At 39.2% G+C, this 18,721-nt stretch overlaps 2 protein-coding genes across 2 annotated transcripts; both read right to left on the bottom strand.

Annotated features, from left to right (window-relative positions):
• Window positions 1-5,503: 5,503 nt before the first annotated feature.
• On the bottom strand, window positions 5,504-9,421 carry irf2bp1 (interferon regulatory factor 2 binding protein 1). The gene is made up of 2 exons (XM_067420250.1): window positions 7,186-9,421; window positions 5,504-6,850 (listed from the first exon to the last, which is right to left on the bottom strand). The coding sequence occupies exon 1, from the start codon at window positions 9,041-9,043 to the stop codon at window positions 7,199-7,201; it is 1,845 nt and encodes a 614-aa protein (XP_067276351.1). The 5' UTR covers window positions 9,044-9,421; the 3' UTR covers window positions 5,504-6,850; window positions 7,186-7,198.
• Window positions 9,422-9,589: 168 nt separating this feature from the next.
• Window positions 9,590-16,780, bottom strand: slc19a3b (solute carrier family 19 member 3b). The gene is made up of 4 exons (XM_067420251.1): window positions 15,574-16,780; window positions 12,263-12,455; window positions 11,178-11,319; window positions 9,590-10,387 (listed from the first exon to the last, which is right to left on the bottom strand). The coding sequence occupies exons 1-4, from the start codon at window positions 16,445-16,447 to the stop codon at window positions 10,223-10,225; spliced, it is 1,374 nt and encodes a 457-aa protein (XP_067276352.1). The 5' UTR covers window positions 16,448-16,780; the 3' UTR covers window positions 9,590-10,222.
• Window positions 16,781-18,721: the final 1,941 nt, after the last annotated feature.

Raw genomic sequence — 18,721 nt, 5'->3', positions numbered from 1 at the left:
GGCTTTAAACACGCGCAGGTGAAGGAGGGACCGCCCAACAGGCCCCGGGACTCAGGAAGACGTCCCTAAAGGTCTCTCTTGCCCCCTGCTGTTCTGTATATTGGTCTGCCGACACGGCCATCTCGATTGTCATCCCAGACAACTTCAGGCCTAGGATGAAAATGAATGGAAAATAAATGTTTTCTGGGCCTCTGCAACTCACAGAAGGATGGACTATAAATAAATAAATAAATTATGTATAGATAGATAGATAGATAGATAGATAGATAGATAGATAGATAGATAGATAGATAGATAGATAGATAGATAGATAGATGGATGGATGGATGGATGGATGGATGGATGGATGGATGGATGGATGGATGGATGGAAATCCTGATAGATAGATAGATAGATAGATAGATAGATAGATAGATAGATAGATAGATAGATAGATAGATAGATAGATAGATAGATAGATAGATAGATAGATAGATAGATAGATAGATAGATAGATAGATAGACAGACAGACAGACAGACAGACAGATAGATAGATAGATAGATAGATAGATAGATAGATAGATAGATAGATAGATAGATAGATAGATAGATAGATAGATAGATAGATAGATAGATAGATAGATAGATAGATAGATAGATAGATAGATAGATAGATAGATAGATAGAGTGATGTGTTCATAAGCTCATCGGGGTTTAACCTCATCACGGCGGGGTTCCACGTCACTAATCTGAGGTGCCAGTTTTAAAAGTTGTTAAATCCCCTCGGCTATCACTTTCACGCGCTCACAGTCAGCGAAGGACGGCGATTCATTCTCGAGATTTAAAAAGATGAATTAATGCAATCTTTGACATGCGCAGTGAGTTCGTTTAGTAAAGAAACAGCAAAACACAAGAGAATCAAAATACACTGGTTTTATGATTAAATAAGCAAATGTATATGCCCTTTCTGAAATGTTTCGTTTTAATCACAGTCCACAGTATTGTTTTTACTTATCCTATATAGCCTAATTCATCTATTTTATTTTTATTTGCGAGTTTAGTCTTCATTTTCCAAGAGAAAAGCAGATTTCAATTTTGAAGTATTTCCAAAAAAATTCACCGTGACCATCTGTGAACTTTTCCTGGCTTGAAATGACCCGTGAGGACGCGACTGTGGTGTAGTGCTGTGTGAATACACATCTGTTGTTCGGCGCAGACAGGAACATCACAATGTCAATGCATTTCCTAATGGCTAATGAATGGAGATGTAATTGATCAACTGGCGGGGGGGGCGACAGGATTAGGAGAGACCTAACCCCCAAAATGCAATTTATGAGATGTTCCCACAACAGTTGTCTATGTCCATCTAAAAGAGTTATTAGCTATAATTAGAATTATTCACACAATTTCCTTCTTGATTGGCCAGTTGCTCTTAATTTAATAGTTCGCATCAAATCAGATGGGATTTTTCTCTGAGAAATGTTCCTCTGGCCTAATTCTGCATGTGGGTGTACATGTACATGACCAGGAATAAAAAATAAAAAGTCTTAAAAACTCGCAGACTTCTATCTAGTGTTTGGCACGCTTTTCTTCCCCAGTAATCCCTGCAGTGTCTTGAGATGGTGTATTGGCGAACACACATCTGAACATCCTCCTGCTGTCTCTGCGCTTCTCATGCAATGCAGCGGCGCATCGTTCATTAACACCTCTATAATTGGATAACAATAGTCTTAATGGGTGACGCTAATGGAGGAAGCAGAATATTAGAAATGTGTCTTAAGGCTTTTGAGGAGCCAAACAGCAGTGAGTCATTAATGATAGTCAAATTGGTTAAAAATACGAAGAACTCATAGAAGCCTTCAGGTAACAAGCAGACTTCAGCCAGGAAGTTTTCACCCTAAAATCTATTAGAATAATAATAATTAAAAAAACATCTTTCAATATCAATATATGTAGGCTTATTTAAGCTTAGCGTACGTAATATTATCCTATCTGCAAAAAATAGGGCACAATGTTCTAAATAAACACGAAGGAATTTTTTCGTTTTTTTTTATTTTTTACAGGTGTTTTACTTGTATTTTTAATTACACATTGCATTAGTTTGTGTTTTAAGGGTCAACGGAAATTTCCGTAAAATTACTGGATAATACTGGCATAAAATTACCAGTCCACTTTCCGTTTTTTTTTTTTTTTTTTTACATTGTAGCTTGGTTTGTAGCGGTTTACTCTTTTGATTGTGTAACTTATTCATTAGTCTTATAAACATTGTTTGAAAATATTGTTTTATAAATAAAACAGATGTTCCAAATCCTGATTTTGTGATTTTGTGAAGTCCACTGGAGTAAATTTACAAATCTACAGTTAAAGGTTTATTTCCAGTACAAATGAATAGACCTAAATAGGAACATAGTATGACGTTAAGTTCACTTAATTAAAACTGACAAGTACACATGCAGTAGTTTACTTCAAAGTATAGCCTACTTTCATAAACTAAAAAAAGTAGCTATAGGCTATAGCCTTCTTATGTTCACTTGTAGCCTATAGGCTAACGAAAAATGTAGTTAAATTAAATCCTTAAAAAGTATAGCTAACACTAAATCTTGGCCAATTTAGTCCCAATTAGTTCTGAAATACATGTATAATACAACTACATAACGTTAACTTAAAAATATATATTTGAACTTTACTTAATATAGGTCTACTTAATAAAACTTGATAGGCTACTTATTTTTATTTTTGTAAGGGCAATGGTTTGGTCAATCATTTTGCTGCATATTCTATTCAGTTCTCTTTTATTCGATAGAAAATGAGAGTCTGTAGAATTACACAGAAGGTTTTACACGTTGTGAAATGCACGAAGGTTAGAACGTTAACAAAACAACAACAACAACAACAACAACAACAACAACAACAACAACAACAACATGGTTTAACATGTTAGTAGATCCTAGTGTTCATGTCACTGACTGAACACAAAATGCTTTTTGCTTCCCTTTTCTTATCATCTAAATCAAGTGTTAAACCAGATTCAGGACTCGTTGTGTTGCAGTGTGATGATAGAATATTTCCATCTGCTGGACCAAGTGTAGCATTACAGCGGAACCCACGAGACTTCAGTGTTCATTTAGAATCATTGAGATATTACAGTTTTTATTTTTATATTTTACCTTTTCATTTTTTTGTTTTTAATATTTATTATGTCAATATAGTTTATTATACTGTTTTATTTTATATTTTTATACACATCAAGATAAATTATGAAAATTAAATGAGATGTTTCCTTTTATTTTCCATTTTGTTGTAGTTGTAATATTTAATTTTTTTCTGAACATAAACATTTCAAGTAACAAAAACATGTGGTTACACTATTTTACATTTACATTGTTACATGTACTTACCATAATAACAGTAATTTTTACATGCATAATTACATGCAACGAACCCTCAACCAACCCTATTTCTACCCTAACCCTAAGGACACGATCAGGCATAACATTATGACCGGCCGGTGAAGTGAATAACTGATCGTCTCTTCATCACAGCACCTGTGAGTGGGTGGGAAATATTAGGCAGCAAGTGAACATTTTGCCCTCAAAGTTAATGTAGAAGCAAGAAAAATTGGCAAGCGCAAGGATTTGAGTGAGTTTGATAAGGGCCAGATTGTGATGGCTAGAAAACTGGATCAGAGCATCTCCAAAACTGCAGCTCTTTTGGGGTGTTCCCGGTCTGCACTGGTCAGTATCTATCAAAAGTGCTCAAAGGAAGGAACAGTGGTAGCTAAACCGGAGACAGGGTCACGAGCGGCCAAGGCTCACTGATGCACGTGGAAAGCGAAGGCTAGCCCATGTGGTGCGATCAAACAGATGAGCAATTGTAGCTTAAATTATTTAATAAGTTAATGCTGGTTCTGATAGAAAGGGGTTAGAATACACAGTGCATCACAGTTTGTTGCGTATGGGGCTACATAGCCACAGACCAGTCAGGGTGCCCAAGCTGACCCCTGTCCACTGCTAAAAGTGCCAACAGTGGACACGTGAGTATCAGAACTGGATAACGGAGCAATGGAAGAAGGTGGCCTGGTCTGATGAATCACATTTTCTTTTACATCCCGTGGATGGCCGGGTGTGTGTGCGTCGCTTACCTGGGGAACACATGGCACCAGGATGCATTATGGGAAGAAGGCAATTGGAAGGCAAATGGAAGCAGTGTGACGCTCTGGGCAATGTTCTGCTGGAAAACCTTGGGTCCTGCTACTTTAACATGTACCACCTACCTAAGCATTTTTGCAGACCATGTACAGTCATTCATGAAGATGGTATTCCCTGGTGCCTGTGGCCTCTTTCAGCAGGGTAATGCGTCCTGCCACAAGACAAAAATGGTTCAGAAATAGTTTGAGTAACACAACAATGAGTTTGAGGTGTTGACTTGGCCTCCAAATTCCCCAGATCTCAATCCAATCGAGCATCTGTGGGATGAGCTGAACAAACAAGTCCGAACCATGGAGGCCCACCTCACAACTTACAGGACATAAATGATCTGCAGCTAACATCTTGGTGCCGTATACCACAGGACACCTTCAGTGCCTCAACGGGTCAGGGGTGCGTTTCCCAAAACCATAATTGCTAACCTGTTAGCAACTTGGTTGGCAATGGTAAACTGCATTGCAACCAACAAAGTTGCTAACTTAGTTAGCTATTGTTTTGGGAAACGCACTCCAGGGCTGTTTTGGCAGCAAAAGTGGGAACAACACAATATTAAGATATGCCTGACTGGTGTATTACTCAGTACTTAAATATATAATTACACTGTAGCAGACCTTAAAATAAAGTGTAACCAAATGTTTTGTTTTAGTTTGAGTAAATACTGACCCAACAAGTAAACTGACAATTACCTGGATATTGCAGTGGGTCAGAGATTTGATGACATTCAAAGTGACCTGGTTTAAATGCCCATCACGCATGTCCAAAAATGCTGTAAATAGATCTAAATTGTGACATATGAATTCATGTCCTTTCTCCACACAAACACAGCAGATAAGCAGAGACTGTAAGAAAGCAAACATGTTCTAACCTTGAACAGTTTCTGAATCTCCAGTAGGTATAAAAACAACCGTTCAAAATGATCCATTCAAAGTCCACCTTTTATTGGGTCAAACAGTTTCCACATCTCAGTTTAGTTTTCCAAGTTAGCTACTCTGTAAAAATGTTTGCCAGTTAACAGAAAACTGTAATTCAAGTGTTATTGAAGTAAAAAAAAAAAAAATCTTTTATCACAGGAAAACCTGACTTACATTGGGTTGCACCTGTGGACGTCATTTGAAGGGTCAAATCAGTTTTAGAAACTGAACAATATTCATGACAAAAATCATTCAGCTGAAATGCCACTGCAAGACATAGAAAAATGTTTAAACATATTTTCCACCTATAAAAACACTAATCTCCAAGCAATTTCTGAGTCAAAGTTCAGTATTATCTGCAGAAGTCTGCCAACATTCATATTCTTAAAAAACCAACAGCCTCAGAGTTTGTGAAAAGTCAATCTTTTAATTTAAATACAATTTAAGCTGTAACATAAAAGCCGATTAAACAGAGGTCTTACAGAACAGTACTTTGTGCATTTATATATTTAGTCATATATTTTCAATGTCATAAAACGAGACTGAAGACATGTCAAAACAAAATGGAGAACCAGACAGACATTGGCCAAAACATATCTGGAAGAGTCCAAATACGTTTGGGGCCACGTTTATCGGACTACCTGTCTAATATACGGTGGCTCTTTCAAATCTTTTAATCCCTTACATTAAAACAATTGTCATAAAGTATGTCTTTTACATGTAAAAACGGAAAGAAAAAAACATATACTTGTAAAAAAAACAGAGTGGCTCTGTTGTCAAAACTAGTCATTGTCTCCAAGCATTTAAAAGCCAATGGGTTACAATAGAAAATATAGCGATCTGCTTACTCGTAATAAAAATCTATCGTGTTTACCCATAGGTTTCAACAGACATTCCCAATGTAAAACATTCCCCATTTCTGTCCTCGTAATCTGACAAAAGCCACAAAAATATATGTTATAGCATCATATGATACGACAATATTCAGCATGTCTATCTTTGGTTTTCTATTCATTCAAAGACTTAGTGGTACATAAAGCAACATAGTATCAAATCTAGAGATTGCACATCTATAACCATTGAAAGGGATAATTCTCGTAACAATCTACACGGAGTAAAAAACATAAAGATATCTATTATACATGCTATATCAAGAAGCGATTTAAAGGAAGGGCTTTTAGCACTTAGTAATATTCCTGGACTATTTAACAGTTTTATGCAGCATATACAACAGCAAAAACAAGAGAGGGCCTGAAGTCGGTGCAGTTCTGTGATTGTGAAGGAAGTCACCTTCCTGCTGTACAATCTGCATCTGTCTGGTGGTTTGTAGCACAATCTGTGAATTCACTGTTCACCCCACTGGATTTTTGAAATGTGTTTCTTCTCATAGTAAATACCACACGGAGCGTGAACCTGGTTTTGCTTTGCAGGACTGGAAGTTCTTAGAGCGCTGCAGAAGAACTGGCAGGGGCCAACAAATCTAAGAGTCTGAAATAAGTGCTGGAGGGTTTAATACACGGGCATCTCTGAAGAGAAAAATGGCTGTGTTCTCCTTCGTGTTGGCCGAAGGAGAGACGTTATGGGAAGGAAAAGGAGGGATGGGGGGAGGGCAACGGAGGGCAAGAGGGGGCCTGGGTAGATGGAGGAAGAGGATCTGCACACCAGCAGTCGTCTCTCCAGCGCTGTGGGTCAAACGATCACAGCGGCCATCTTTAGGGCTCAGGATCGCAGCTCCCTCAGAGTGAGGTGTAGTTCTGGAAGAGAGGCAATAATATCATGTTAACATACATATTTCACATTTATACAGTAGAATGTAATGTTTTCAAAATCAAGGCTACGTTAATTTGATCAAAAATACAGTAATATGATGGTATTTTATTACAAATAAAACATTTTAAAATGTAATTTATTACTCATCTTCAGTGTCACATGATCCTTCAGAAATCATTTCAATATGCTGTTTTGCTGCTCAAGCAACATTTATTACTACTGAAAACTGATTATTTTTTATCTTTGATGAATAGAAAGTTTATTTGAAATCTTTTGTAACATTATAAACGATTTTGATTAACTATGCATGTTATCTAACCTGCTGCTGGCCGTTAGGGGTCTCTTTCTTTCTTCACCTTCACATCACCTGCCAGGATTGTGGAGATCTCGCCTTGCATGAAGGCCCAGGGCACGTTGGAGCCCACGAGGGGGCACTTCTCCCCGCTGGGGCAGTACACCTCACTTCCTGAGCCCTGTCTGCGGATGAAGTCTCGGGTGCAAGGGAAGCAGAACTTGTGCCCAGGCACCGATGGACACTGGACAAAGTGTGTGTCCTCCAGGCGCTCGTGGCAGATGGTGCAGCAGAGAGGGGCACCACCGCCCCCAGCTCCTCCTGAGCTTTCGGCACCCATTACAGCACCCTGGTCAGCGAGTGGCACGGTGACGGTTGTGGTCGGCCCTCCCGAACTACTGCCAGCCGACGGTTCTCCATTGCGTGATGCCAGCCGCCGCTGACCACCGATAGGTGAAGGACTGGTGCTGTTCTGCCGGCCTGTATTTGCAGAGTGGCTTCCGCTGCCCCCTGGAGCATCTTTCGGGGTGGCCGTGCCGACGTTGTCAGCCACACTCATGAGTGCAGTGATGGGCGAAGGGTCGCTACTGTGGGCCTCTGGAGGCGGTCCTGCGCTGGCTAGCGATGTAGCGGGCATGTGGCCAGGAATGCCAGGGTACACGCCAAGAGACCAGTGTTGGCGCATTTCCTCCGAGGTCATCCTCTCGGTGCCTTCCGGCTCGGGCGAGGCTTTCCGTCTGCGTACTCTAGGCTGCGCGGGACGGCCGATGTGGCAGAGCGCGGTGGGCAGCATGGAGCAGCTGGCATCCAAGTATGGCTGCGGGAGGGTGTCTGGGGCCGGCGCGTCTTTGAACGCCCGCACGGCGTCGCTGAGAAGCTCTGACAGGAGACGCCAGTCGCCGGTGCCGTGCCTTTTCTCATACTCCACATATTTGTAGCCTGAGTTAATGACCTTGCCAGTGTCTTTCTGCGAGTCGCAGAACATTTGCTTGACTAGAGCCAACACGCTGGCGAACACGTTACCAGACCCACATGGGTACTCGACGAAAACCTTCAGCTCAAACTCAACCATCAGTTTGGCGTCGAAGGCGAACACCCTCCCCACCAGGCCGTGGTCCTTCTTAAAGCGGACATTGAACGGGGTGCAGGCAGAGAGGGTGTGCAGGGCCTCACGCATGTGTTTGGGGCGTCCCGCCCAGTCGTCCGCACGGTTTCTCACGCTTTCGGAGAGCTCAGCAAGCGCTTCGGCATTCCTCTGCTTGTCCTTGAGCTCTTTTTCAAACTCAGGGCTCATGAAAGATGCCACACCCACATTCATCCCCATGCCCAGGGCCTGTCTTTTACTTATCTCGTTTAACATGGGAGCAGAAATGGTCAAGGGGGCGCCACCGGCTCGGGCATTCAGACCAGGCATAGCAGTCAGCAGACCATGAGGGGCACCGACAAGCCCCTGAGCCATTAAATTGGGTGGCACAGTCCCCACCAAAGTCCTCCTGGCAGTAGGGCTCTGCCTACTAACCTCAGGCGGACCTCCATCTTCCAGTCTAGGCAGCCCGTTGGGCAGCCTGCTGGTCCCGTACTCTCCCCTTCCACGTTCATATCGCTCGGAGGGCGGTCTGCCGGCCTCCATAGGACCCTCCTTACCAGCGGGACCGTGTTTACCGACGGGCTGCGGACCCGGAGATCTGCCGTCCTGCATCACGTGTGTTCGCTTGAGCTGCCGCGCCGTGTCGATGAGCAACTCTATTCTGTCCGCGCCCTCGTAGTTCACACAGCCTCTGCACACGGCCTCGCTGAAGTCCCAAATCATGGCCCAAGGCATCTTTGGCAGGTCGCAAAGGTAGCACCATTGCCGCCTGGAAGACGCCTGCGAGGAAGAGGACATATTTGATAGGCCCTCGCGATCTTGCGTTCTCAAATCCACCCTGGATCTCTTTCACAGTCCGCCTCCGAGCGTTTGGGATCGACTATTTCCTTGTTACGGATGACTATATACAACTCCGTCGGATTTTGTGTCATTCAGAATCGAGGTGTTTGATGTTTCTGCCAAGTCGTCTGGGCCGCAGAGTTTCTCCTGGAAGACGTTCCGAAAGTTACGCAACTCTGAGCCGCTGAATTGTGGGAAGTGTAGTTTTGTAGAGCTGCACGCGCGCTTCACTCTTAGTGCTTACGCTTTCTTTTTTGAGAAATTCCTTTATTTTTTGTTTTTTATTAGAAAAGTCCCCAGATATTTATTGAAGAGAGGCATAAGTCATCACATAATATTTTAATGTAAGACTCATGATATATTTCTAATAACTTTAATTTAATTGTATTTATTTAAAAAAAGAATTTATTTATCGTATAATTATTTTCTCGCATATATATATATATATATATATATATATATATATATATATATATATATATATATATATATATATATATATATATATATAATTTTTTTAGATTTATCTCGAACTATAATCACATGCTGTATAACTTGTTTTATTTGGGTCATGAAAACACAATTGTAATGACCATTGCTTAGTCAAATAAAACGTAACCACGCTAGGAATAAGGATGTGAATAGTGCAATATGTTCTTGCAAAAAAGTTAATCGACTGCAATTCCCAGTTTACAAATGGTTAACGTCACTTCCGCTATTCCCAATAACGTCTTTCAAAAACTTCCGGTGTTAAATTACAGAAATGACGTACCATGTTGCTGTAGTAAGCGCTAATCTTCTGTTTAATTCGGTTTATTAAAGACGTTTGATATTTATTTCTAAAGCATAACGTTACCTTGTTTGAAACGCGTTTTTGTTGCATGAAACAAGTTTATTTTATTTGCATACATTTTTATTTAAAATTATTTACTTTTAAATTATAACCAGGAAATAACATGAAAATACACTTTTAGAATAAATAATTATATACAACACAACCACTTGCACTATAGTTTTAGTGAAGGCTAATAACAACAATAAAAAAAAATACAAAACATATTTTTTCTTTCCTTGTGTTTGTAGTAATAATGTTGAATGCTCCTTTATTTTGTGGTGGCTGCGTGGATCAGTATCCTGTTAGCCACTCGTGTGTGATTGGGATTTGTCCTCCAGGATGCCAGAAGGTGGCTGCTCTGTGTTGGTTTCTGCTGCAGATTTGCAGTAATGATTAAAAACTGTGTACAGGCCTTGCACAAGGAAGAGCACAGAGATGGTGCTGTAGTAACCTCCATATACGAGAAACTGTAAAGATTAAAATACAGGTTTATACAAACATTCATGGATTTTCTTTTACTCTTTAACCCCATAAAGCTTAAAATTTTCATATTTTATACATTAATTTCTAAATGATCAGCTTTGCTGAAAAACCTGTTGCATACAATCTCCTACAAGCCGTCTGTTGTGTAATTGATAGTTTATACTTCTCTAGCAAGTAAAAGGCCTTTTATTATAATTGTAAAAACTCTCCAGGTCGGAGTTTACATGTTTTTGCTGTGAATTTTTTATTTATTTTTATAAAGAAAACATTAGAAAAACTTGTGTATTACAAGTAATATTTCAAGATAAACACTTACTGGACTGAAGCAACTTTGGTTTACAAAGCATTTATTGCTGTACGTTGTGATTATCCAATATGGTACCTCAGGCTTTTGAGGAATGCTTAGGCTATTTCTTCAACTCAACATTATTGCATTGCTTATGTGTATAACAATATGTTTATAACAATAAAACAGAGCATTGATCATAAAACTAGGCATCTAAAATATCCTAATAAGACATTATTGTGACATATTTAGATGTGTTAGGGTTAATTGACATTCTTGATACAAAACATAAAACATGCTAACTTCATGATTTTCTATATATTAGCAATACAATTATTTACCATATTATATTTGTCTACACACACACACACACACACACACACACACACACACACACACACACACACACACACACACACACACACACACACAGGCCTATATATATTTAACACAGGGTTAAATTTCACTAAGGTGCAGTGAGAGCTGACCTGTGTTGTAATGTCCAGTCCCAGGGCTGAATTGTCCACTACAATAGCAGTAAGAATAGTTTGAAGTGTAAGGGCAACAAAAGTGTTAATGCCAAAAGTTAGAGCATAACATTCCACGGAGAGGTTAACCGCGATCTGAAACCTTCCAGCAAAAGGAGAAAAAAAAAGACACACGTTAGTTAGTCAAGGAGAAAACACACTCTAAACAAACAACAACCACAAAAAACATAAGTTCAGATGCTGCCTTAAATTTAATTGTCTATATAATTCATTTAAACGTAAAAACAAATATTTAATTTACTTTCACCATCTTTTTTAATTTACTTTTTTCCCTTTAGTAGCTATGCATTAGGCATCATTTGAAAGCTCAAAAACTCAAAATTCCTCCCGTGAAAACATTTAGAAATCGGACATTGCTTTATCATGGAAAGGTTACTTTAACTCCTTTTAGCGAGCTCCTTCCCCATGTTTAATATTACCAACATTTATTTTAACTATTTTATTATCAAAATTTTATTTTTCTAATCCTGAAAAAACACACATCGTCAAAAAAGGTCTGAGACTCATATTCCATATTTGGCGACTGTTTTGTGATAGAAGTGATACTGTGACAGAAAATTATTAATTTGTTATAGAAGCACGAAGGTAGTCGGTCTGAGAGAAGAGGATACAGAGGATAGGAATAGATAGAGGCGGATGATTCGCTGTGGCGACTCCTGAAGGGAACAGCCGAAAGAAGACGAAGAAGATAGGAGCACGCATCAATTCAAAAATCAATGGAATGTGGGTGACACCCAGTGGCAGTTTTTAATATTACATACTCATAACCAAAATCCTATATGAAGTTAAATTTTTGTGTTATCAAAATCAAATTTGGAACACAACTTGGTTAGACATATGGCTTTGTTCATATAAATAATCAACATTTAATTATTTTGTTATATATAACAAAACAATTAAATGTCTATTCTAAAATTACCTGTCTGTACACACACACACACACACACACACACACACACACACACACACACACACACACACACACACACACACACACACACACACACGTGTAATGACTAACTTACATTGTGATTGTGATGAGGAACATGTACGAGGCTTTGAAGATGGCGTAGCCTGCGTAGCACAGCCAGATATTATTAGTGAGGCCCATGAGAAAGACACACCCTGCACCTATGGCAGAGAACACCCCCAGAGAGAGCTCGCCCCACACACCCCACTGGACTCTGATATAACCCACAGAGAACGCCGCGGCTGCACCTGAAAGCAACAATCACAACAAGGGAGAAGTCAAATCTGGACACAAAGAAGAGGCATGACAAAAAGCAACAATTAAATCAGAGAAATGCATTTAGACTCATTTTTATTCTGTATGGTGCTCGGTACTCATTTATGTTGCCTCTGTTTGAATGTTCTTGTCAAGGCATCAAAACTGGGAGACATTCTTTTCTGCTGCAATTAAAGTGACTACTAACCAAACCCCTACTGTTGTAATTGCTTAAATTATCTTCCTCACACATACTGGGCTGCTGAATTCATATGCAATCTGCATAACAATGAAGCGTCAGAAGGCTTCTGCTCAACGCACATGATGATTTGACGTATGGTTTGCGGATAAAGCAGGATTGGTATACAGTTTGCACATGGTTTCCCATGTGGGGTTTGAGGAAACTCGTGAGGTGATAAAAAGGTAATATTTTAATCGAATATAACAAATAATGTCAATAAATGTAGCTTTAGATTACATTTAAATCAAATCAAAGGCTGTGATTTAAAGTTGTTTTATAAGCACTTTTTGTCATGGTTGAAACTCTCTTCACATTCTTATAGCATTATTATTTATTTATTTTATTTTTTACAGTGCCTTGCGAAAGTATTCGGCCCCCTTGAACTTTGCGACCTGTTGCCACATTTCAGGCTTGAAACATAATGATATGAAACTGCAATTTTTTTTGTGAAGAATCAACAACAAGTGGGACACAATCATAAAGTGGAATGAAATTTATTGGATATTTCAAACCTTTTTAACAAATAAAAAACTGAAAAATTGGGCGTGCAAAATTATTCGGCCCCCTTAAGTTAATACTTTGTAGCGCCACCTTTTGCTGCGATTACAGCTGTAAGTCTCTTGGGGTGTGTCTCTATCAGTTTTGCACATCGAGAGACTGACATTTTTGCCCATTCGTCCTTGCAGAACAGCTTGAGCTCAGTGAGGTTGGATGGAGAGCGTTTGTGAACAGCAGTTTTCAGTTCTTTCCACAGATTCTCGATTGGATTCAGGTCTGGACTTTGACTTGGCCATTCTAACACCTGGATATGTTTATTTTTGAACCATTGTAGATTTTGCTTTATGTTTTGGATCATTGTCTTGTTGGAAGACAAATCTCCGTCCCAGTCTCAGGTCTTTTGCAGACTCCATCAGGTTTTCTTCCAGAATGATCCTGTATTTGGCTCCATCCATCTTCCCATCAATTTTAACCATCTTCCCTGTCCCTGCTGAAGAAAAGCAAGCCCAAACCATGATGCTGCCGCCACCATGTTTGACAGTGGGGATGGTGTGTTCAGGGTGATGAGCTGTGTTGCTTTTACGCCAAACATAACGTTTTGCATTGTTGCCAAAAAGTTCAATTTTCGGTTCATGTTTGCTGTGTCTCCCAGGTGGCAAACTTTAAACGACACTTTTTATGGATATCTTTAAGAATTGGCTTTCTTCTTGCCACTCTTCCAGAAAGGCCAGATTTGTGCAGTATACGACTGATTGTTGTCCTTTGGACAGAGTCTCCCACCTCAGCTGTAGATCTCTGCAGTTCATCCAGAGTGATCATGGGCCTCTTGGCTGCATCTCTGATCAGTCTTCTCCTTCTATGAGCTGAAAGTTTAGAGGGACGGCCAGGTCTTGGTAGATTTGCAGTGGTCTGATACTCAACTTTCAATATTATCGCTTGCACAGTGCTCCTTGGGATGTTTAAAGCTTGGGAAATCTTTTTGTATCCAAATCCGGCTTTAAACTTCTCCACAACAGTATCTCGGACCTGCCTGGTGTGTTCCTTGTTCTTCATGATGCTCTCTGCGCTTTAAACGGACCTCTGAGACTATCACAGTGTAGGTGCATTTATACGGAGACTTGATTACACACAGGTGGATTCTGTTTATCATCATTAGTCATTTAGGTCTACGTTGGATAATTCAGAGATCCTCACTGAACTTCTGGAGAGAGTTTGCTGCACTGAAAGTAAAGGGGTCGAATAATTTTGCACGCCCAATTTTTCAGTTTTTCCATTTGTTAAAAAAGTTTGAAATATCCAATAAATTTAATTCCACTTCATGATTGTGTCCCACTTGGTGTTGATTCTTCGCAATAAAATACAGTTTTATATCTTTATGTTTGAAGCCTGAAATGTGGCAAAAAGTCACAAAGTTCAAGGGGGCCGAATACTTTCGCAAGGCACTGTTTCTTCTGTGGAAGTCTCGGGTCCAAAAAATCTTCGTCCAACCATTGCATTCAGTCCTAATTTAATACATAAATATTAGTATTGTACTTTGCAGTGTAAAGTAAAATTATTATTTGGTTGATAATTATCAAATATTCTGGACAACATTTATATAATCATTTTAATTCAAGTTAAAACAATATAATAATAATTATCATCATCCGATACATGTAGCCATAATGTATTAATAATTAAAAAAGAAACGCATACTACCAAAGTTAGTACGATTTTTAAAATCTATTTTATATCTTATTTGATGAGTTTTAGTAGCAGAAAATATGGGCAAGCGTAAGGATTTGAGCGAGTTGACAAGGGCCAAATTGTGATGGCCAGCTGACTGGGTCAGAGCATCTCCAAAACTGCAGCTCTTGTGGGCTGTTCCTGGTCTGCAGTGGTCAGTATCTATCAAAAGTGCTCCAAGGAAGGAACAGTGGAGAACCGGGCGGCCAAGGCTCATTGATGCACGTTTGGAGCGAAGGCTGGCCTGTGTAGTTCGATCAAACAAACAGACGAGCTATTGTAGCTCAAAATGCTCGAGAGGTTAATGCTGGTTCTGACAGAAAAGTGTCAGAATACACAGGGCATCACAGTTTGTTGCATGTCATAATACAAAAGGTAGTAAAATATTTGATCTGTTTTATATCTTTTTTGATGATTGACCAACAGAGAACTATGACCTTGCAAATGAGTCATTCAATTATTTAAAATATTAACTTAATCGCATGGAGTACTTTTTATAAATAATGTACAGATTTTGGGAACCTATGTGCTAGGCCTATTCTGATATCATTCACTTTAAAGATAATGGCTTTATTATATTTTTGATAGTGTTAATGGTAAATCAAATCTGATCAGATACACTCGATACATTCCACGAAATGCCTCACCTACAAGTGTGCAGACGGCCTCCACTCCCCCATTATACACAGAGGCTGTACTGGAGGGCTCAATATGGTCCCACATCAGCTGGACATAGTTGAAGACCTGTCCATATCCAGCTGTGGCCAGAGCCCACCAGAGGGACCACTGCACCAGACTTCGGGAAGAGTACGTTTCTTTGAGACTCTTCCACATTTGTATTCCGGAAGTTTTAATAATGTTTCCCCAAGCACAGCATCTTCCTGTAGCCTCCTCTGCTAGATCCACTCCTGCCCCGGACGCACCCGCAACCTCATTCAGTGTCTCCGTAGACACGTCCACCTTCTTCTTAAAAAACACTCCATGTCGAGGCATCGGCAGGACCAAAGAAACACAGAAAGCCACTGCCATCAGACCCAGAGTAATAGTGTTTATATGGAAGTAGCTTGTGTCAGCTAATGATATTAACAGCTGGCCTAATGTGGCTCCACAGGTATAGCCGGTCAGCATGGCACTGCGAACGTACCCTGTGGCTCGTTGGTAGCGTTCAGGAGGTATGACGCTGTAGATATATGAAAAATAGGCCACTTCGGTGGAGGTGACCATTGCAAAATTGAACTGTAGGTAGGTCAGAGCGGCCAAGCTGTTGGCGAAGCACAGAACTATATAATTTGTGACAAGAAAAAAGCCTTGAGCAACAATTAAAGGTTTGTATCTAAGCAAATCTGTCAGTAGGAAGACTGGGCAGAGCACGGCCAGATAGGAGTACGTCCAAATGGGGAAAAGGTAGTTTGTTACCTGGATGAGAGGAAAGAAGATTTTTTTGTAAACCACGTAGGCGTAACAGACATTATTAAAAGACTGATAAGGCACGTGTAGCTGCCATTGTAGGCTAGGGATCATGGGAGAATGTCAATGCAGTTGATTTTAAATAGATGATTATTGTGATTATTACACCATATGTTACAAAATCTAACATTCATTCTTTATCAGTTATATTGTAATAGGAGTACTAAATGTTTAGAGAAATTGTACCGTGTGTTTGTTTCACACTGTTCACTGTGAAAAAAAGAAAAAAAAGGATACTGTCCTGGCAGAAAATACCAGTAGCCTACCTTTTCCATTAAGTTTACAGACATTTCCTTCAACCCTAAAACACAACGCAATGCGTAATTCGAAATGTGGGTGAAATGCGGAAAATTCCTTCACATTAACACGATACGGCAGGCCCTTTTGTTGCTATTTCTCTGAGCCATTAAACAATCTCTACGCCACATACAAATGTAAAAAATCCATCCTCACCACTTCCTCTGAGATGTTTTTGGGTCCCACTAAGTAAGGCGTAAGGAAAGGCTCTGCCGGTCTGCAGTTGGCAAAGAAGCCATAAAGGGAGAGTAAAACCGTGGGGAAGACCCAGTCTGACCTCTTCATTTTCCTCCAGAAATTCATTCTTATGTTCCTGTCTATGTTTTCACTAACACAAGATTATGTCTCCCCTTTAGGTCTAAGCACTGTTGGTTTGGTGCTGGTGTTTTTGCTGTAAAGTCGAGTCTCTGATTTCCACGAAATGATCCTGTGCAATGTTGGGAACTGAACATATTTATGATGGAGACTTTGATCTGTGTGCGCCCTAATTGTTGGTGCGTGTGTGTGTGTGTGTGTGTTGACAAAACAAAAGCTTTGATGACTTAACATTTTAATAATTTAACCATAATAGACAATTCAATTAAATTTGATTCAATATGTTTATTTGTTTAGCACTTTTTTTTTTTTTTAACAAAGGCCTAGTCCACATTTTGTTTCAAAGTAGCAAATGCATAAACAAATAATAAAATAAACTCCAGGTTTATGACTAGGGTTTAGTAGCTCAGGAATATTCAGGAAAATTCACTGGCAAATTTAGTAATCTGCAGTGTGTTAATAATTATGGAGGCTAATATTTTCAGAAGGCTAGGCCTATCGTAAATGAGTGGGAAAACGTAAAAAAAACAAACAAACAAAATAAAAACACAATCTCCTGAGAAAAACATAACTATTTTATGAGCTGGCAAAATTGTATGCATTTGTATGATGCGATTAGAGCAGAAACAATCAATTCAATTTTTACATAAACAAATAGCCTAGCCGGTAAACTGTTTTTAAGGACCTTTTGCATTTATTTTGTAATTAGAGATGTGGATTTTATTTCAATACGCCCTATGTATATAATTAGGTTGTTGACTTGAAATAGCATTTTTTTAAATCTTGTCACACAAGACTAAAAAAAATATATAATTAGTAGGTTACTGTCATCATTTAAAATGCAATAAATGTTTAAACATGGTTAAAGCTGCACTATGTAACTTTTCCGTCCTCTAGAGGGCGCCTATTCAAAACAAAGGTGTAGCAAAATGAGCTACAAAGCTTTGCTTTGATGAAGCAAAGTTTGAGCTCAGAATCTTGGGACACGTGGTCTTCAACTCAGAGCCATTGGAAAATAATTGGGATGGGACTCAGGCAGAAATCATGTTAATGGATGTGATTATTAATGTTACTGTATGAAGCAGAGCAGGACCGAGTGTTAAGGAGCTGAGCGATGCGCTGGAGCGATTGTTAATAAGATTTGTTGTACAATGTTAATAGTAAAGCGTTTCTGCCGGAAACCAAGGGTAATGCAGATATGATGCAATTGACAGGTTGGAAACATTTGTTGATAACAACCTGTTGATATAACAACTGTAAATAAAATAATATACATTTTGAGCTATATCTCAAAATTGTCCTATGGTGTGACTGTCTCAAGCATAGTTCAATAACTTTAATAAATTAACAAGAAAAGCATACAAATCTTTAATAAATACCTACCTAAATAACTAATAATTTTCCAAGTGCCGTAAATGACAATCTTTTTTTCCCCCATCCATTTCTAAAAGCATAGGGACATTTTGTCCTCCAGTGTGACATCATATCCTGATTTTAAATCAGGCAAGTTTAATTAGGTGAGGACCTCATTTTACTGAAAGCCCATGACAAGCGCACAACTGCACGTGGTAAGTTTTTTTTTTTTTTTTTTTTTTATCTCAGAATTGTTCAAATAGTAACTTTTTTGGAACCACTATAAAAGCGTTAATTTATGTTGTCCTTTAATGCGACACTATATTCTTTATTCTTTCCTGTCACATAGGACACATTTCAGTA

The sequence above is a fragment of the Pseudorasbora parva genome, chromosome 16 (genome assembly GCF_024679245.1).
Source record: "Pseudorasbora parva isolate DD20220531a chromosome 16, ASM2467924v1, whole genome shotgun sequence".
In the NCBI taxonomy this organism is placed as follows: Eukaryota; Metazoa; Chordata; class Actinopteri; order Cypriniformes; family Gobionidae; genus Pseudorasbora; species Pseudorasbora parva.
This window is presented reverse-complemented; position numbering and strand designations above follow the sequence as displayed.